This window comes from Varroa destructor, unplaced genomic scaffold (assembly GCF_002443255.2).
Source record: "Varroa destructor unplaced genomic scaffold, Vdes_3.0 BEIS01000007.1, whole genome shotgun sequence".
In the NCBI taxonomy this organism is placed as follows: Eukaryota; Metazoa; Arthropoda; class Arachnida; order Mesostigmata; family Varroidae; genus Varroa; species Varroa destructor.
Genome location: NW_019211460.1, coordinates 15,698,569 through 15,716,008, shown reverse-complemented (window position 1 = coordinate 15,716,008; position 17,440 = coordinate 15,698,569). Strand labels below are relative to the sequence as shown.

At 39.4% G+C, this 17,440-nt stretch overlaps 2 protein-coding genes across 4 annotated transcripts in view; one reads left to right on the top strand and one right to left on the bottom strand.

Annotated features, from left to right (window-relative positions):
* Nucleotides 1-914: 914 nt before the first annotated feature.
* Nucleotides 915-12,281, top strand: LOC111254761 (uncharacterized). Of its 2 annotated transcripts, none has more exons than XM_086975128.1 (5): nucleotides 915-1,419; nucleotides 4,174-4,441; nucleotides 4,947-5,104; nucleotides 9,653-9,813; nucleotides 10,348-10,478. In XM_086975128.1, exons 1-5 carry the CDS (start codon nucleotides 1,362-1,364, stop codon nucleotides 10,384-10,386), a joined length of 684 nt encoding a protein of 227 aa, XP_086831254.1. In that variant the 5' UTR covers nucleotides 915-1,361; the 3' UTR covers nucleotides 10,387-10,478. The 2 variants fall into 2 exon arrangements, with proteins under 2 accessions (XP_086831254.1, XP_022671680.1); XM_022815945.2 differs by having other exon boundaries at nucleotides 919-1,419; nucleotides 10,440-12,281.
* Nucleotides 12,282-13,267: 986 nt separating this feature from the next.
* LOC147754373 (uncharacterized) overlaps nucleotides 13,268-17,440 on the bottom strand; it is a 54,977-nt gene continuing 50,804 nt past the window's right edge. Inside the window, exons 3-4 of one of the 2 annotated variants that reach the window (XM_086975129.1) lie at nucleotides 16,318-16,403; nucleotides 13,268-16,078 (exon numbers count right to left, since the gene is read on the bottom strand). In XM_086975129.1, the coding sequence (XP_086831255.1) occupies nucleotides 15,992-16,078; nucleotides 16,318-16,403 (173 nt within the window). In that variant the 3' untranslated portion in view covers nucleotides 13,268-15,991. The remainder of the gene's footprint in view (nucleotides 16,079-16,317; nucleotides 16,404-17,440) is intronic. The other variant, XR_015317304.1, reaches the window with a different exon arrangement.

The following is a 17,440-nucleotide window of genomic DNA, read 5'->3' as shown; positions in this document are numbered from 1 at the left end:
TTCGTTTCATGTCATTACTATACTCATCTACTTGGGGGTTATCTTAAGTAATTCCTAGTGTACAACTCTTCTCACGACATGAGTAAGTGCTCATGAAACCACGGCTATACTCCTCTAAAAACTTTGCAGGCTTAACAAGGGAACTGACTATGATAGAACTTGTGCTATCTGTGCTTTAGGCGGACTATCTTACAGGTGACATTCACTTTGTGTCGCATTTTAACGATTGCGCTATCAGAACCGGTATCTAAATGGAGCCAATAAAAACCTTATTGGCTCGCGGCCAAAGCACGGACTCGATCCTCACTTGAAGTCTTGAAGTATTCTAGAAAAGCTGCGCAGGCATTAACTTTCAACAGTTGTATCAGAGTTTAACTTCAGGCCATAGTTGTAACCATATAAAAAACGAATTTATACAGCCTAAACACATTAGTTGAACTAGCAGTAACATACATGTTCTAAAATAATTACAGGAATTAGAAAAAAATTGAATGTAGCATCTCACATACAGAACGACGCGAAAATCATTATCGTTCTCGACCCGAGCCGATGCGTGTGCCAGTGGCAGCGTTGTTAAGTTAGTTCGTGCATGCAGTATAATGCTATCATACTACAATACGCGCAATAAGTTCCTGTTAATGTTCAACAGGTTTTCGATAATACAACCGACAAAATCTGCCTTCCTCCATCAGGTGGACTGGTCGAGTCAGCGGCAAAAATGCTCTTTTCTCTGACTAAACCGATAAAAAATCTAATTAAATTGCGTATAATATGCGTATTAGTGTATAAGTGCGTCTGTTTGGCTAGTGATCGCAGCGTGCTTTCTCTAGAACACCAGAAACAGTCTATCGCCTTCTCGGGGCTTTCTGTAGCGCTTCGGTGAGAGGTCCGTTTGCCCTTCGTTCTGGGCAGCGTGGGTTGTCCTGCGGTGGCTCGCTTATCAGCTCTGTTCATCATGACAGCCTCCAGAAAAACCGCTAACGTTTAAACAGTAGCTAGAGGCAGGAGCGCTTAGCAAGGCGAATTTACCTATCGCCATTTGTGCATGCCATTGCTGACATAGCATCAGCTGATGGCTCCGGTGATCTGGACCGTTTCTGTTGAGTAGTTTGCGAAGACTTGATGCTTTTGTGAGAACTATTACTAGTAAGAAACCTAGATGAAAAAAGTCGAACGACTTCATCCTGCGGTTAGATACAGCCTGAGAGGCATATGCGGACGTGTGCAGTAAACCACTAGCCGAAACGAAGCTCAGTGTTGAAACTCTATTGTGAAAGTGGAATATTTATGTACATGCACTTAGTGAGGTCAGGCACATTATATAAGGAATTTTTTGCAAAGAACATACCCACGCCAGTTATATGATGCGACATATATCTGGCTTGCTGCTACTGGCCCTGGTGTCTCTTTTGATTCACAGTGAGTGTGTCCACTTGTGTGTGCTTTGCAAGGACATAAAATTATTATTGTTATAAAATACAACCATTGATTTAGTAAACTAAAAAGCTAGTTACAGCTTTGGTCTTCATTAATCTTACCATTTTAGGGCAACCGGCCGGTTCTGTGATATCTTTTTCTAAGTAGAATTTCCCCTTTCTTTTTTTCCTTTCCATTAAATACCTGCTACGTGGATTTGTGCACTTATATATATATATATATATATATATATATATGCACTTAGAACTGCACCGGCGCACCTTCCTGTTCCCTGAGAAGCGCCTATGACTGGAACGAAGGACCAGTGATTAGTTTCTAGCGTAACAGTCCTTAGTAATAGCAAGTCTTTGAAACAGCAGGCCTCTTTTATTTCTGTCTAGATTTCTATTCTCAGTTCCGTTCATGCATTTAGATGACTGAATACGGTCTCGCTCAACAACGTTTCATACTTAGCCCGTAAGTGTGCCTGATAAACAATTTAACACAGGCACTGTTCCAATGCCTTCTACGCTTCCAACAACGGCATTATCAACATATGATGAAACGTACCACAGTGACCGGCTGTGTGACCTTCCACCCCCCCCCCCCCTGTAATAATCTCACAGCGGATGCGAACATTTCTATAATTTTGTGCCCACCCGTATTCTTACTATGGCATGTTACCGTTTTTATCTTTTTTGCTTAGCAAAAACAGGATCCAAATAAAGATGAGCTGTGGCGAATAAAATAGCCTCCATTAATACTGTTACTTTTGTTCGATAGTAGAAGTAATGTATTTTACCCTGGATTTTCATAAATTAGTTATATTGCGTAGCGCTGGCGACAACCTGTATTAGCAACGGTTCGCTTTGTTTGACAATGAAACAAAGAGAAGGGGCACGAGTCTATATAAATATTAGTACGACTGGACAATGCTAAATACGTTACTGATACAGCGGTTATTTTTTCACTTGACGTGTAATTGAACAGTTATCGCAAAAAAACATTGTACATACACGCTTAAAGGTGATAGTTAGCGAAACATGCCCTTGCAAATGACAAGTCTAAGTAAAAAATACTATTATAATAGGGGCATATTTAGAGGAATATAATGAGCCGATGGTTAGTTATCACAACATTAGAATTAATAACACGATTTCAGTTATTAGTAACGGGATCGAATACTCGAGTAACTTTTTCGAAATAGAAATTTTATAGTATCGACGCCGGTGATTATTTATATGATATATATATATATATATATATATATAAAACTGTGTTGTGTCTGATAAAAATTATGGACGAAATTGCCGGCTCGATCAAGACACGCCGCTTGGCGCTTCGTGACGGTCAACTAAATCATGGTTGGGTTTCAAGTTTGAGGCCGAGGATTCTAATGGCGTCACGAAACGTTCATCCCTTGTTACAGAGTTCGTACTGCCTTATGTATTTTCAATGGCGAACCGCAAACTATTTTTGCTCATTTGGTTCACAGAGCATACACTATGGCACAGTTACAACTATGCTGTAAGTCTGCGTTAAAACTGATTTAAAACTTACACTTTAAGGAAGAAACAGCACCTCTATTCTCATATAGTAATTATCGGGTGGATATAGCTTGCTGAAATTTAAGAATCTGTAGCGCCTCTTCGTAGCGTATTTCTGCTAGCTAGATAAAAGCCACAGTACATTGTTCTAGAAATCGCATCGGGGCATGCGGTACTGCTGAACCTAGTCAGGCAGCTGTGATCAAGCTTATTTTTGCGGAAAAAAGACGCGAATACTGCAGTTACCTCATTGAAACCCTGGAAAAGCAGCGCAACATATTATCGCTTGGTCAAATCTTCTTCGACTGACATCTTTTTTAGACGTGACCTTTTTTAAAGATACACATAAACACTTCTATCGTACGTAACTGTTCCCGCATTATGACTCTACTTTTAGATATGATGTCTTGCATAAACGTAGACTAACGAATGCATTCACAGAGAAAATTATTTTTTCGGCCGACCATCATAGTACCTGCTTTATGCTGCGTGGAAAAGGTGAACCTCGAAGCAGAAACGTCTCGACAACCGCACGATTATTGGCCTTGTTTTAAGCTGACTCTGGCATTTTTACATAGAGAACTGTTAAAAAATTATGTATATTATTGCTATCGGACGTTGGTGTCGAGGGGCCCCGACTCGGACCGTACAGAATTTGGCGTTTGCTCTTCCAAAACTGATGTTGTTTTATTACGTTTACGTTAAAACTACGATGGGGCAGGCCGCAGTCCGCTTAGCGTCAATACTATTGGCGATATCGTATGACCATGGTTGATCTTGGTCAAGTCTGTGATTTAATTATAATTTTAACTAAATTTGCTAGCTTACCAACTGCAACCGATGAGGTGGAATGACCCATTTCGAAATCGTATAGTGAGCAGGAATGGAAAAAATTTACGGTCAAATAATCTCAGACATTGTTCCAAAATCGCAATTTTCTCACTACGCTCTATGGCGGACCCAGATTTGTCAAGCATATGGCCAAAATAGTTCCTCTTTTATTCAAATACGCATCTTTGCGTTAAATGTCGGTTGCGGGTCTCGAGCCAGCAATCCTTCCTTTTTCACTCAAGGCTTTACTAGAGAAATTATATAAGAAATACGTGCTAGTTATTAGTGGAGTTCCTGTTAGGGGTGCAGGGCAATATATATATAATAGATTTCAAATAATTCCGAGTTGTCCTACTTTTATTTTTTCTTCTGTTTTTAGTGATCAATGCACTCGAGCGCGAAGATGATTTGCTTTTGCCGCCATTTGCCAACGAAATTGATCAAATATATCCAGTTAAATTTTATCACAACCTTGATGAAGGTCCTTCGGGACCAGGAACCTCTGCAGCCAACGACTTCGTTGATGACCTCCTTAAGAATCTTCCCAGACTTGACGCATACATTAATGCTACTAAACTAGGCCAATTTCAACAGGGAAATCTTCAATTCACGAATATGACATTTTTAGGAATAGGTGATGTTTACAGGTGAGCAAATGGTTCTGAGAAGTTAACATTAAGTTAAAGTGCAATTGAGCTAATTTAACTTGTTTGACGGTTGCTATTATCGTTCTTTTTCGTCTATACAAAAAATGTCTTTTCAGTGAAAGGATAGGTTAGAACCGTTTGAAGTTTAGCTGCCAATAGTAGCCAATTAGAGAATCTCAAGTTCCTCTGCTGCATTTCTAATTTTGTTCAATGTAACACTTTAGCCGATCTGTTATCAAAACAAGTATACAGAACTTTTCAAGTGAGGTTATGTAATATGGTGTAGTAAGAGACAGAGCAAATTTCTGGGCTCAGCTGGACCAATTTTAAGATTGAGTCGTCTCTAGTGTGTAAAATATTGCCGGCAATCGTTTTGCTCTTTAATATGGTGACCAATTAACGATAGGAGGAAATCATCACAATCGGCGTTTCCATATCACAGGGTTTTGTACTAAAAAAACAGCTTGAAGTATCTACCGACTGTGTCCCACTCTACCTGATCCAGGGACGGAAATGCTCATCTGAATATTACTAAGGATTATTTGCGTATTCGGATCCGGCTGGGATCTCCTAAGCTCACGCTTCGAGGGAACTACCGCTACAAACTGCCATGGTTTCTACCGAACGTTACCGGAAGCGTACATGTTGGCCTTAACCGAGTCGGTAAGTGCGGATCTGCTCGAGAGAAAGTTCAATATTTTTACACAGTGTTCCTTAGTATGTGTGGAAACGACATCGAAAAAAATGAAAATGGCATTTTCACTTTTTACGGGAGTGCTGAAAATGGTTCGCCCCATGGGGCGGAGCCAGATAACGTTATTAAATGTGAATCGGACGTAAAAAGTAAAGTGAGATTTAGCCAGATTGTGCCAATATTTTTTTTAGTTAAATAACAACCAATACAGGCTACAAATTTGCTCTGGCCAGCAAGTATGCTATGAGTAAATGTCCTTCACCCACGAAGAAGCGATACATTTTCCTTCGTGTATTTGCCCAAAAAGGTAAGCTGCACGTCACAGTTTTAAAATCATAAATGCTCTGGTAATTGGCGTTTGATTTATGTTCGGCGATTTTTCTATCACCCATTGTGGCTGCTATCCGACGCCTAAGTAGCGCCAATACAATATCTAGCTCCTAGGACCCGTTATCTTTTCGTCTTCGATGCCAGCTTCCTTTTAATAATTTTTGCCACTGCGACTTTTACCGAACGCGACTGGATGTCTTTTCCAGTAGCTCGTATGATCTAATTGGAATAGCTTGATTTGGTTTGATATCTCACCAAAAAAGAAAAATAGAATGATCGATAACATCAATATCTTATAGATGCAAGAAGCGGTACAAGACAGCAGCCAAATCGCGGACGCAGTGGGCCGGAGCTACCTGCGATAAAACGTTTGGACGATATTGCGGGCCTAGTGCGAACTAGAAGCCCGTTTTCGTGGTGCAGACAAGCTGCTTCACGATAAATGGCCTTGACGACACAGAACCTCTTATACGAGCACGGGAAGGATAGGCGTCCTTCATCAATACTGCTAGTCACTGAATATAACCGATTTGGTTTTTGGTTTCCAACTCTAGCGAGCTCCGTTTAAAGGGCAAACTTCATGCTGCGTGTTAAATTGCCCTGAAAACAGTAAAATCATACAATACCCATACGCAGTATGGGGCTAAGTTTTGTTTGAGGTTTTAGAACACATAGTTATTTGAGCGACGTATATTAGTTCGTATCATCGTATGCAACGGGCATTTATATTTGATACTTACATATAACAGGTTTATAGAGGAAATCGAGCTTCGTTTATTAGTATGAATTTTGCCCAAAATAAGCGATCCTCGTAGAAGTCCAACCGAGCCTACCTCTAGCCGCTAATAGATATTTCTATTTAACAATATTTCGCTATAATGTATAATAATGCTGCATATTTTCCATCAAGCCGAGCTTTTTCACTAACAAAACTTCAACAAGAGCTGTGCATACACACAGATATTTAATAACAGTTACGTTATCATCTTGCCAATGTTGACAGGCTGTATTCTTTACATAGATAAGACGCACAGTTTTGAAGGTAACATGTTTTCGTTACTAAGATATAGGGGGAAGCATGTTGAAAACAACACCGATCATTGTCATTGGCTAACGGACAGACGTACGATACAGGTTGTCAGATATCTATCACACCGACACGACGTTTACCCCTATTGGGTGCTGGAGATTCTTGCGATTCCATCGTTGTCACGTCGTTATAGTTAAAAGCTAGGTCGCTACATGGATACCATTGATTTAAATTAAAATGAAGAAAAATAATTTATTTTACTACTTTAAAATGAATGAAGAAAAGTGAAATTAATAGAGGTACACATAGTAATAACAATATTAAGTGTAGTAACAGTTTGTTTAGCGGACACGAAAATTCGGCCATGTCTAACCATCGAACCAGCGATGTTACTCTTGAGTTAAGAATAGATTTGTTGGCGACGATCCTGCATTGAGGAGCCCGTGATAGTCTGCAAAGTAGTAACAATTTTTTGGAGTCTTTTGGTCAATTCCTTTGTTTCGCGCGCTTAGTCTGCGGCGAGGAACAAACCATCGAATACAAGTAATTATTACGATAGGAACGCCGGCGCGCCATTCTCGACGATGAGAGAGAAATGTGCTGTCTTAATCATTGTTATCCATAAATGTCTGTACGCAAATTGCAGCACGAGCCAACGCTGGGAAGCCGGGGGGTACAATGATATTCCTACATTGGCTATTCAGTGGCGTTGACTTTGTTGAACAGGGAATATTAATAGGCGGGGTAGCTTCATAGCCTTGTGTGTAGCACCCCATAGGACAACTAGTTACGAGGAACATCTACTTATACACAAGCAAGCCTAACAAGGACATACGAACGTTATGTACGAACTGCCCATTACGTAATGCGTACCATTTTATCCAATCATACATGAGAATACATACCTTGATGAACTTTATCGGCGTCGATATTGCGTCTGAAGAAGACCAACACTGAATTTACGTAACGACTGTGTTCGTAGTTTTCTATTGTAAAGCATTCATTTAGTTAGCAGAAGAGTTTTCACGATAATGAATTTGATCGGTGTGGCGGCGGTCACGTGCCGCTGTGCGTACCACGTAATGTTGTGAATAGTTTTGCTGACGCCCAATTACGTTCTGAATTTGACTATGACAATAGGCCCCATTTCAGCTCTTTAGTTGTTTCTAATCATCGAACCGTTCTATTGTGTCGCCGGTCCGTGCGACTTTTGTCATGCGTGTGAACGCTGACGTACAAACGTATTATCAGATTTGTTTACACGGAAATTAGAAGACCTTTTCTGTTTTTGAAATCAGCTCTACGCGATTTGAAGCCTCCTACTGGCAGATTAGGGCGAAGCTCGCGTCGTAGCTATTGCATCGTGATACGTTTTACAGAAATAGATATCATGTAAGAAGCAGGTTGGTAGTTTTCGAAGTAAGCGGCAATTACTTTTGTTGTTTTCTGGTCTAGTTTTGCTTGAGACAGCTCTCGGCTATTCTGACATCATCGCTCTGAAGCGACTCCTTTTCAAAAGAACCCATTTCTGCAGCAGTTATTACATTTTGCCGACTCTAATACTGATGTTCGTTACTAAAACTGATGACGTGACTGTCTTGAGAGGACACAAGCGTGGGCTGCAAAAACGCTAAGTGGCTATCTTGTTCGGGTAGCAGTGATACGAACCGAAAGCCCGATAAAACATGTCGTCGATATCACTAACGTTTTTATACTTGGCATAAAGTATACTCAGATAGTCCACATAGAGGAATGTTAGATTATAAGAATAACTATTACTAAAAATTACATGGTTATCAATTTATATTTAATAAAATTTCGTTATCGGAAATTCCTTAGCCTACTAGTTACCCTTGACATCTTAAATGTTTCTAAAAATGAATCAGGGACATTTTTTTTTTAATGAAATTTAACTCTGTATAACGAAATAATATAATAACTTCTTTTTAAGTAATAATAATAATATAATTAACTTTTTCGTTAATTGACATGTATTAGAAATGACCGTTGTTACTTAGGCAGTACAATCGATAAAATATTTATTTCTCAATTTTCGGTCGTAAATATAAATTTTGAGACGTATGGCTTACAGCGCCGAGATCTATCCATTTGTGTCAACATTATGAGGCTCTACTTTGCATAGAACGCCATGTCAGTACCCTAAGATTGTTTGGATTTTCGACAGATGAGTATTGCATTCTGACCTAACCTATCGACATTTAATTCTATTAGCTTTTCACTGGCATAAAGAAATACTAAATTATATCGACTTTCATGCAAAAAAATTTGCACCCCAGTATCACGCAAGCTACCCCATTTGGTTTTCGGCCTGAATATATACATTTACCTATAAAAAGATGCATTGCGTTTTTACTCAGCTTGTTAAGGTCTAACGAGTGATGCGAAAAATTTTAACAAAATGCTACATTGCTATTCTTCCCAGAAATACTAGTATGTTCGCTATATATCTATTGGACGTCACAGCTTTCGGAAATTCGCTTAAGAAGTTATTTAAAGGGCGCTTACAACACAGTGTCATGCGGCCGAGACGTATCTCTCGATAGGTTTTTGACCATTTTCATGCTGAAATATATATATTTTAACTCAAGGAATATGTTTACCATTTTGATTTAGTTGGACGGAATCTATTGATTGGTGTCATAAAAAGAAACCCTTGTATAGAACACTAGGTTAAGTTTTTTACTTGACAATTGGGATCTGAACATTACTCTTTATAGGTTAGAAAAAACCTCTTTTAGGAAAAAATATTCATCCAACAATTTCACTTTATGCTTATGACCTTCACATAAATTTTTGGCTGCCAATTTATCAGTAAACAGTTTTTTTTTTTCAGTAAAAATTCTACTAAACTATAGCCTACATTCTCGTAAACATGTATAAAAATTCTTTCTAGAAAACGGCATAAAATACATAAAAAGAAAATGCAAAAAAGAAAAGAACAACTCGCCCAATGTAACGTAACTCGTAGTAAGATAAAAAACAGGCTCTTCTCGTGAAAAAATAGTCATCCAGTCGGCTTCAGCTTAAAATGCAGCTTTATCACGCTAATCCGATCACTTCAAGCTACTGAATTGTGTGGATCAGACAAAAAACAGAAATAAAGTTATAGCAATATATATATCATTAATTGTTTTAGTGATCATGTTTGATCTACGAATGCTGCCAAGTGGAGCTGAGGTCGTAGACCTTGGAGTGACCAGACTTCAAACAATCACTGTCGATGAAGTCAGTGGATTTGCGCCATTCAACGGAGCTCTTCGATACCTTCTGGAAGTAATCGTCCGTCGAAACAGAGAGGTTTGTAGTGCTACACTCAACTGAGAATTGTTATAAAATGGGAGATATTGATATCATTACATAAGGTCATGTGAAATTCAGCTTAGGGCTTCCAGGTGCTTTTACGTAAAGGGAATTGACTCTAATCCCAAAGATTTCATACCAAGTGATTTGATAAGTGACTGGACTGAATCATTTTCAAAATAGATTTTAATGGTTTTTTTTAACTGGAACAGGCTGAAAACATATGTTGATTATTATTTGTAAGTTCCTGTTTACAAGAGGCGCCGGGATGTCCTGTGGCCATTGTTCAGTATTACGACCTAAGTATCACGTCCTTATTCGAAAATGCAGTGCAAATAATTGATCTGCTTATGTACTACTTACATAGTACCATTTTAAATATTATATTTTTATGTAGGTTGTATGTACTTTTTATTTATTAGTGGGGCCTATATAAAGTAAAAGCGTGACGAAATGCAACTGGATTGAGTTAGTCGTTAGTGCTAGGTCTGTTCAAGTTCTAAAGGATGATTTTATTTTATTCTATTTCAGTGCATGTTTCAAGTTACTAACTGTAGAGCAAACATCTGAAAGGAAGTTGTATCAGGCTAACGGCTGATTTTTCGGTTCTTATATTCATTTAGCGGCTAATTAGCACGCTCGAGGAGAAAAGTCGCATATATCTGGAAAGCGCCATGCGAAGGACTTCGGGTGCACAGCGAGCCGTCAACGAAATTTACAAAGAGATAATGCGCGCCCAAACGAGGCAACAGATCTTCGATTCAACCAAGCCGTCCTAATGAACTGGAATGGCACAGGTTACCTAACGAGGTTGAAGTAGAGTTTGCAGGAAAAGAAACGTCTGTAATACATACGCTGCATAAAGCTATTATATATAGGATATTTCACTATGAGCTGCGGATCTTCAGGTCATGTTGCCTTGGGTATTCCTCATAGTCCTATTATCGATATTGGAAATAGCTGGCCGCAATCCAATTTTTCGGTAGGGTGGAATTTCGATTACTGTATATTGTGAATTGCCTGACATCAGTACTAGCGCCCCTTGGCGGTCAGCCTTGAAAACAAACCCTTTCTGTGGTGAGCTAGTTGAATAGATGAACGCATTTTCTTTGAACACTTTTTGCTGGTAAGCAAAGGTCGAGTCTGCCCTCGTGACAGGTTTCCAACATTGGTCGCCACTAGAGAGAAATTGAATGTGAATATTGTTACGGGCTTGGATCAGACGCATGCTCATCAACGTCAAGAACGTGTCATGATGAGATGAACCAAGTAGACCTTACCAGCGAAATGTCCAATAAAAAATGAGATCCGAAATTTCAATGTATGCAATCATGATTGTGCCGCCGGTGCTCTGATTCTATTCTAGTGGTCTCAGATCTCTAATGAAAGCTAGTCGGACGTGTAGACTCAGCATTTTGCAGTTATTAGATGTGAGTCAAGCTGAGTATTTTTATAAATTTACTCATGACGCCAGTGAGATTTCATCGTACCTATCGATAAAATAGCATCGATACTTTTTGTTACGCAACAAAACTATCCTTTTCTACATTCTAATTAAAGATAATACAATGTATACACATTATAAGATGATAATAATATGTAGCAAACACAAATTTTATCCTTAGCAAGTTGGATGTTTCATAATCCAAGAGTAAAATTGCGTTTCGATGTCAGACTGTCCGCCCAATACGAACTGGATTATTAAGACAGCTTAAAATTGTTTTTTCGTCGTCTGCAATTACAAGCAGTAGCTGTTAGATAACGCAAACATCCCCAACCGTAAATCATTAACGCTATAACAGTAGGTAGTACCATAGTGACAGGAGAAAACACGTAGAACCCAATTGAAGCAATGTATTTTAGAAACAGCATCGTTCAGTCCTCTGTATTGCAGCAATGGGTATTGTGTGCATTTCACTATACTAATCGAGCGTTGCGGATTCTTCAAGGAAATGCTCGCAACGAGAACATTTCCCCAGTCAAATTTATGTTTTCCATAAAGCTTAACTTTTTTTTTCTAGCCCAACAGGCTTGGGTTAATCCTAGCTAATCTATTGGTTAGAGCAACGATCGACGATAAAGTAAACCCTGAATCGTAAACTCACCCTTTGTCTCGCCTAACTTTTACTTTATGCGAAGGCTTGCGGATCCAAAGCTAATCTGATCAAAACGGCGAGTAAGTAGGTGTTATCATCATCCCTCGTTGATTAAAAAACCTTCTCTACCAAGATGGATATAAACATAAAACATAAATATGCGAAAATTCAGCATACAGAAAGCCGACCATAACACAACAATGGCATGTTTATAATTTGCTAAAATAAAATTTAACAAAAAATGTTTTAGAGCAGATCTCTCTTTGAAATAAGCCCGGCTACCTAAAGCCAATTACCCTTTGAATTGTCTGGAAAAATAAAGAAGTGAGTATCCATATACGACGTGGTCGGCGCTTTTCGTCGCGAACGAAATCACGTTAGATTCACTGTAATTATATTTCTATTGGTTCCTATTGGTAACGCGACTCGTATAGAGTACAGCTAAAATACTGATTTGGCTGGGTGGGCAGCTTTGGACACGACGGAAAGGAATAGGCCAATATATTGTTGCTTGCAGTATCATCAAGTGGACATGTTCCAACTACTTGGTCATCCTACGCTATGTATGTCTGCGCGCGAGAGAGGACGACCGAGAAGTTCATGCGATGCCGATCGAGCGCTGCAGAAGGTCTGTCATGTTTGACAGGACTATTTATAAAGTGGGTGTTACGTCACTTATTAGATGTCTAAGTATTTTTTGCTCAAAACAGCCAGCACCCCGTAAGCAGAATGTCCGCTGAAACACATGAAGTAATTGCTTAAAATCCAATTAATGTTAATTTTTCTTCAAATAGAAACAGATACATTTAAGTTTGTAAAGTGGTTATTTGAAGCAATAGACGAAAAATCATGTGGTAACTTCGTTTGCGTTCCCTGAACAACTTAACTAGTGAATTCAGCTAGGAGCTCACCTTTATTCAAGGCATACTTGATCAACTCCACGTATAAATCAGCAAACAGTACGCCGGCTTCCGGCTTCGATGGCTGCTAACATAAGATTTATTTGCGCCTCCAGTTGGAGTCGTCGGTCGTGTAAAACAACTTCAAACATACGTTACACACATAGCTCGATAGAAATTGGAGTGTTTGTGGTCTTTTTGTCCGTTAGAAATGAAGGGATCTGTTTTTTTAGTGCGAGTACCATCTTCATAGGGTTCTTGTCCCTAGCATGGCAAAGGCTAACTTAAAACACCACCTAGCGGCTTTTTCCATTTATTAGATGCTAGCGTCAAAGAAAATTCCACAAAGAAATTATTTAACCTAAATACCTTAAAGCGATCTACAAAAATAAACTCTCGCACAGATTTTCGAATGAAATACTAGACATTAGGGTTAAAAGAGAATTAAAAAAAAAAAAAGCGTAAATAATAACCACCCTTTATTTGAATTGACACACATGAACAGTTTTACAGAAATAGATATTTAAAAATTATGGACAAATATAATATTCTAGTTAAAGAGCTAGTCGTGCTCATACTACCACATAGTAATAGAGCAACAGACGCCGCGAGCGATTTGTCGCTAGGCGTCTATAAATACCCTCTTTCTAACGTCCGCGCTTCACTCGGCCAGGTAGAACCGTCCTGCTAACTACCTACAAACAATAAACCATGAGCGAAGAAGGCATCTTAATTATCGAACGGCCACCCGCCGTACCGGAAATCGTTCGTAGGCCCAACAACGGAAACGAACGACCCAACTACATACTTATAGCACGCACAGATGTATGCGCAACCCATAAGTCGACTCCATCTTTTTAATCATCTACAATAGATTGTAAGCATCGACACACGCAATCGTACACAGTGCGCGATGTGATAGTCGCTCAATTTCCCTGTTTCTTCTCAAAAATTCCCATTCATGCGTCGAGGCTAGATTTAACTCACGGGTTTCCCTTGACTACGCTTGGGATGTAGACTGTATATCTACATTTGGGTCGAAAGCGCCAGCCAGCTTCGTTTACGCTAGTCGTATTTACTGGCTAAAAGACAAACGTAGGCTACGGCCTTGCTCATTGCATCTTCCTGTTAGTGGCGGAACGTTACAGAGCGCCTGACTTTAAAGTCGACGATGTGATACCGCTTAATCGTCAGCGGCCCTGTCGTGTTGACCGCACGCTAATGTTATGATCGCCTCTTCGATTCGTAGCTTTAGACTGCTGTGACATCGTTGACAGTTGTCTTGCTTTGATTTCATTTGTCTATTAGGATCTACCAAATGAACACACAGATAAAAATGGGGGTCCTACCGCAGATGCGTTTAGTCGTTCTACGGTCCTACACAGAAGATGCTAAATGGTTTACTATATGCAATTACGACGATTCTGCATGCTTTTTACAGCCGTATGTGTGTGTACAGAAGCTCCTGACGATGGATTAACTGAGGCCAAATTCAATTGGTCAGTATTTTATAGTAGAACAGGGCTGAGAGAAACGGGTTGATATGAGAACGAAGTGTATCAAAGCCGTTGAGACGAAATTTTAAATGAATATTTCAGAAAAACATGAAAACTACATATATTTGTATAATAAAGTATGTTGTCGCAATGTGTTGGGAGACAAGATTCGCTTCCCCTTATCGACCTTCTATAGTTGCTATTTTTTTTGCGAATTTATTAGCCCACAAGTGCGGCCGACTAATGGCTGCAACTGAAGGTTGGCAGTTCTCCTTTTTAATACAAATGCTCTTCGCCTCTCCGTTCATATCAGCCCTGCCATCATGAAAACGCTACAAGAACTTCATGAAAATACGCACGACTGACCACAATTTATGGAGTGCGTAGCTGGGGTTGTCTGTGGAATAACTACCACTGTCCTCTCCATTGTCGATCTCAAACGAGTATTATTGAACTGGTCTGCTATTTTTCTGCCTGGGACCATCGATAACAGTTTATCTCCGGTAGCCTCTAACGCTTTCAAGAGTTTCCGAGATTGTCATCAGTCATTAGGTTATACGGCCGTAAATCGTGCTTGAAATAGATTTCCTTACAACGAAGAAAGGTAGCACCTTGGAAACGAAAAAAAAAAAAACGAAAGAAAAGAAAGAGACTTATATAGTTGAATAAGACCTTCCGTTGTATACTGTTGCTATTCACGCGCTTTAGATCTGTTCGCAGATACTTAAAACTTATATGATAAAACGTAGCCATTGGTCAATTAACTTATGTTTGTTCGCTCGCTGCACTGAGACAACCCGGCGCCAGGGTATGACAATTGTGCAATGATTTCAATTTTCGGCAAAATCCAAGGTAACGAATTGATTTTGGGAACAAATTGCATCTCATAGTCCCTCTACTTTTGCAACAACAATAATAGATAAATCGAAAACGTAAACACATTCTATGCGCCAATTCACCGTTACACAATTTTTTACATCTAAATAAAAATAGTTCTATTTAGAATGCAACCAAAAATTAGTCTTAGTGAAACCATAAGTTGGCCAACGTTTCCGTCGTGACGAACTCTTCCCGTACAGACTATAAACTTACGGAATCAATAATCTATACCATTGCCAATCGATGTACGGTTTCGAAGAAAAACGTAAGAGAAGTTTCCCTTAGCCGATGTCGAAAATCTACAATACTAAAAGGGCTAAAAAGTCTATTTGATGGTGTAAAAAAACCCGCTTCTTCTCCAGACCCTATGATCGATATTAATCCTCCTATCGTCCCCGTGTTACACTATCGACGCTTTGAGTATCTTTGCATTTGACACACATGATTGCCTAGGTTAGTTGCACACCCAATTCACTTTCGGATTAGTAAGTCAGTGCACAGATCTGAATATCCCGAAGCCAGAACGCTATTGTATGATACTTCCGTTTTTACTGGACGGAAGTGTACGATCGGTTCCTCATCTCGTAGCACCTTAGCGCGTTGGCGGCCGTGATGACATCGCTAGGACACGTGGTGAATACTTTGCCATTTCAACGACTTCACGGGACTTCACTAGTTTCGATCGATGAGCAGCACGGAAAATCGCAGTTTCGTCAGGTTGTCTCCGCGTTGGAAACGCTATGGATATAAAGCAGATTTTACTACTCGTTAGGAACGAATGGGTCGCCCACCGACAAACTGGGCCTTATAAGGCATGCCACCGGCAGCTGGGCACACGTTCGCCGAGCTGAATAATTTTCTGCCGTGCGCGTCGACTCCTCTGAGCGGCTTTCTGGAAGTGGGCCAACGCAAAAGGAAGAACGGAAAAGCAGTAAACGTTTATCCTGTTCTCGTATAAACGGAAGTGGGCATTGTGCCGGTGCAACTGAGATAATTAGCTACGTAACAGTTAAGTAGTTTAGTTAATTCGATGTTGTTAATTGGAATAGCATCAAAGGGCGAGCTATAATGCTAATTATAGTCTTTTCCCCAATGAATTGAATGACAAATTGGTACGAAGCACGGGCGTACCTTGCTTTGGGGCTCTTTCTCAACGAACGCTCTCGTTGTCGCTACGAGCTTGGAGACTTCGTTTATACCTACGTATATTTGCTCTCCTGTCGAATTAATTCGAAAAAACTTTTAATGTTAGGTCAAGGTGTAAAAAAATATCAACAATGCACTCACAGTATTGATCCGAATCTCAGGAAGACGGAGAGAATCAATCATGTCACCTTTAGTAAATGCAAACTAGCAAGATAATGACTTGAATGCTCCTGCAACGTTATACGTAGATTTTTGATTGAACCCTATCGCTAGTAATAATTTATTGCTGAACAACGAGTAAAGGTTGCATCTAGAAAAAATACGCTTGCTTGTAAATATTGCGAATAATAAAAACGACGGCAGAGAAGTAGTTTATTTGTTCGGATGTTGTTGAATAGCAGTTAGGAACCAGCAGTGTTATTATTGCTGCTTCACAAAGATACCAGTGCTATTCTTTCGACGACTTCGGAAAAAACTTGATGCGTCATCAAGAAAACTTCGGTCTACCGCTGCATTTTCTTATTTTTTAAGAAAAAAAAGGGCCAACGTTCTTGTTGAAGTTGACCGTCGATGTAAAAGATTCATATTGCTTTAACGCAAAGCAAACACTTAGAAATTATTAATGAATAATCAAATCGAACGTTTTTGAAGTATTTCTGCGGTATGCGCCGTTTTTGGTCCTCGGAACGCATGTTTGTCTCTGTCAAAGATGTGTAGTAAATCTGAAAAGTTTCGTCGGACTGCAATAAGGGTCAATTTTATTGTACAACATCCTTATCCCGCTTGGTCAAGCACGAATTTGGGTTGCGAGTCGAAGAATTTCGTGGGCATTTAAGAAATGTTTTTTCAGCATCTTCGATTTGACTTTATGCTTCTTTGATGCTAAGTCTGTTTATTTGCTGGCCGAATAAGACCGTTCTCTGAACGCCGATGAAAACGATGGGTAAAGAGGATCATAGGGCTGCAGAGTATTTGTTATTATATGATTATTCTATTGGTCACATAATTACCTGACTGGTTTTACAGCATATTTTGTTTTACATACTATATAAAATCTAGTTTATGTAATGTTAACGCATTTACGACCCGTGAAACTCAAAGCAATATA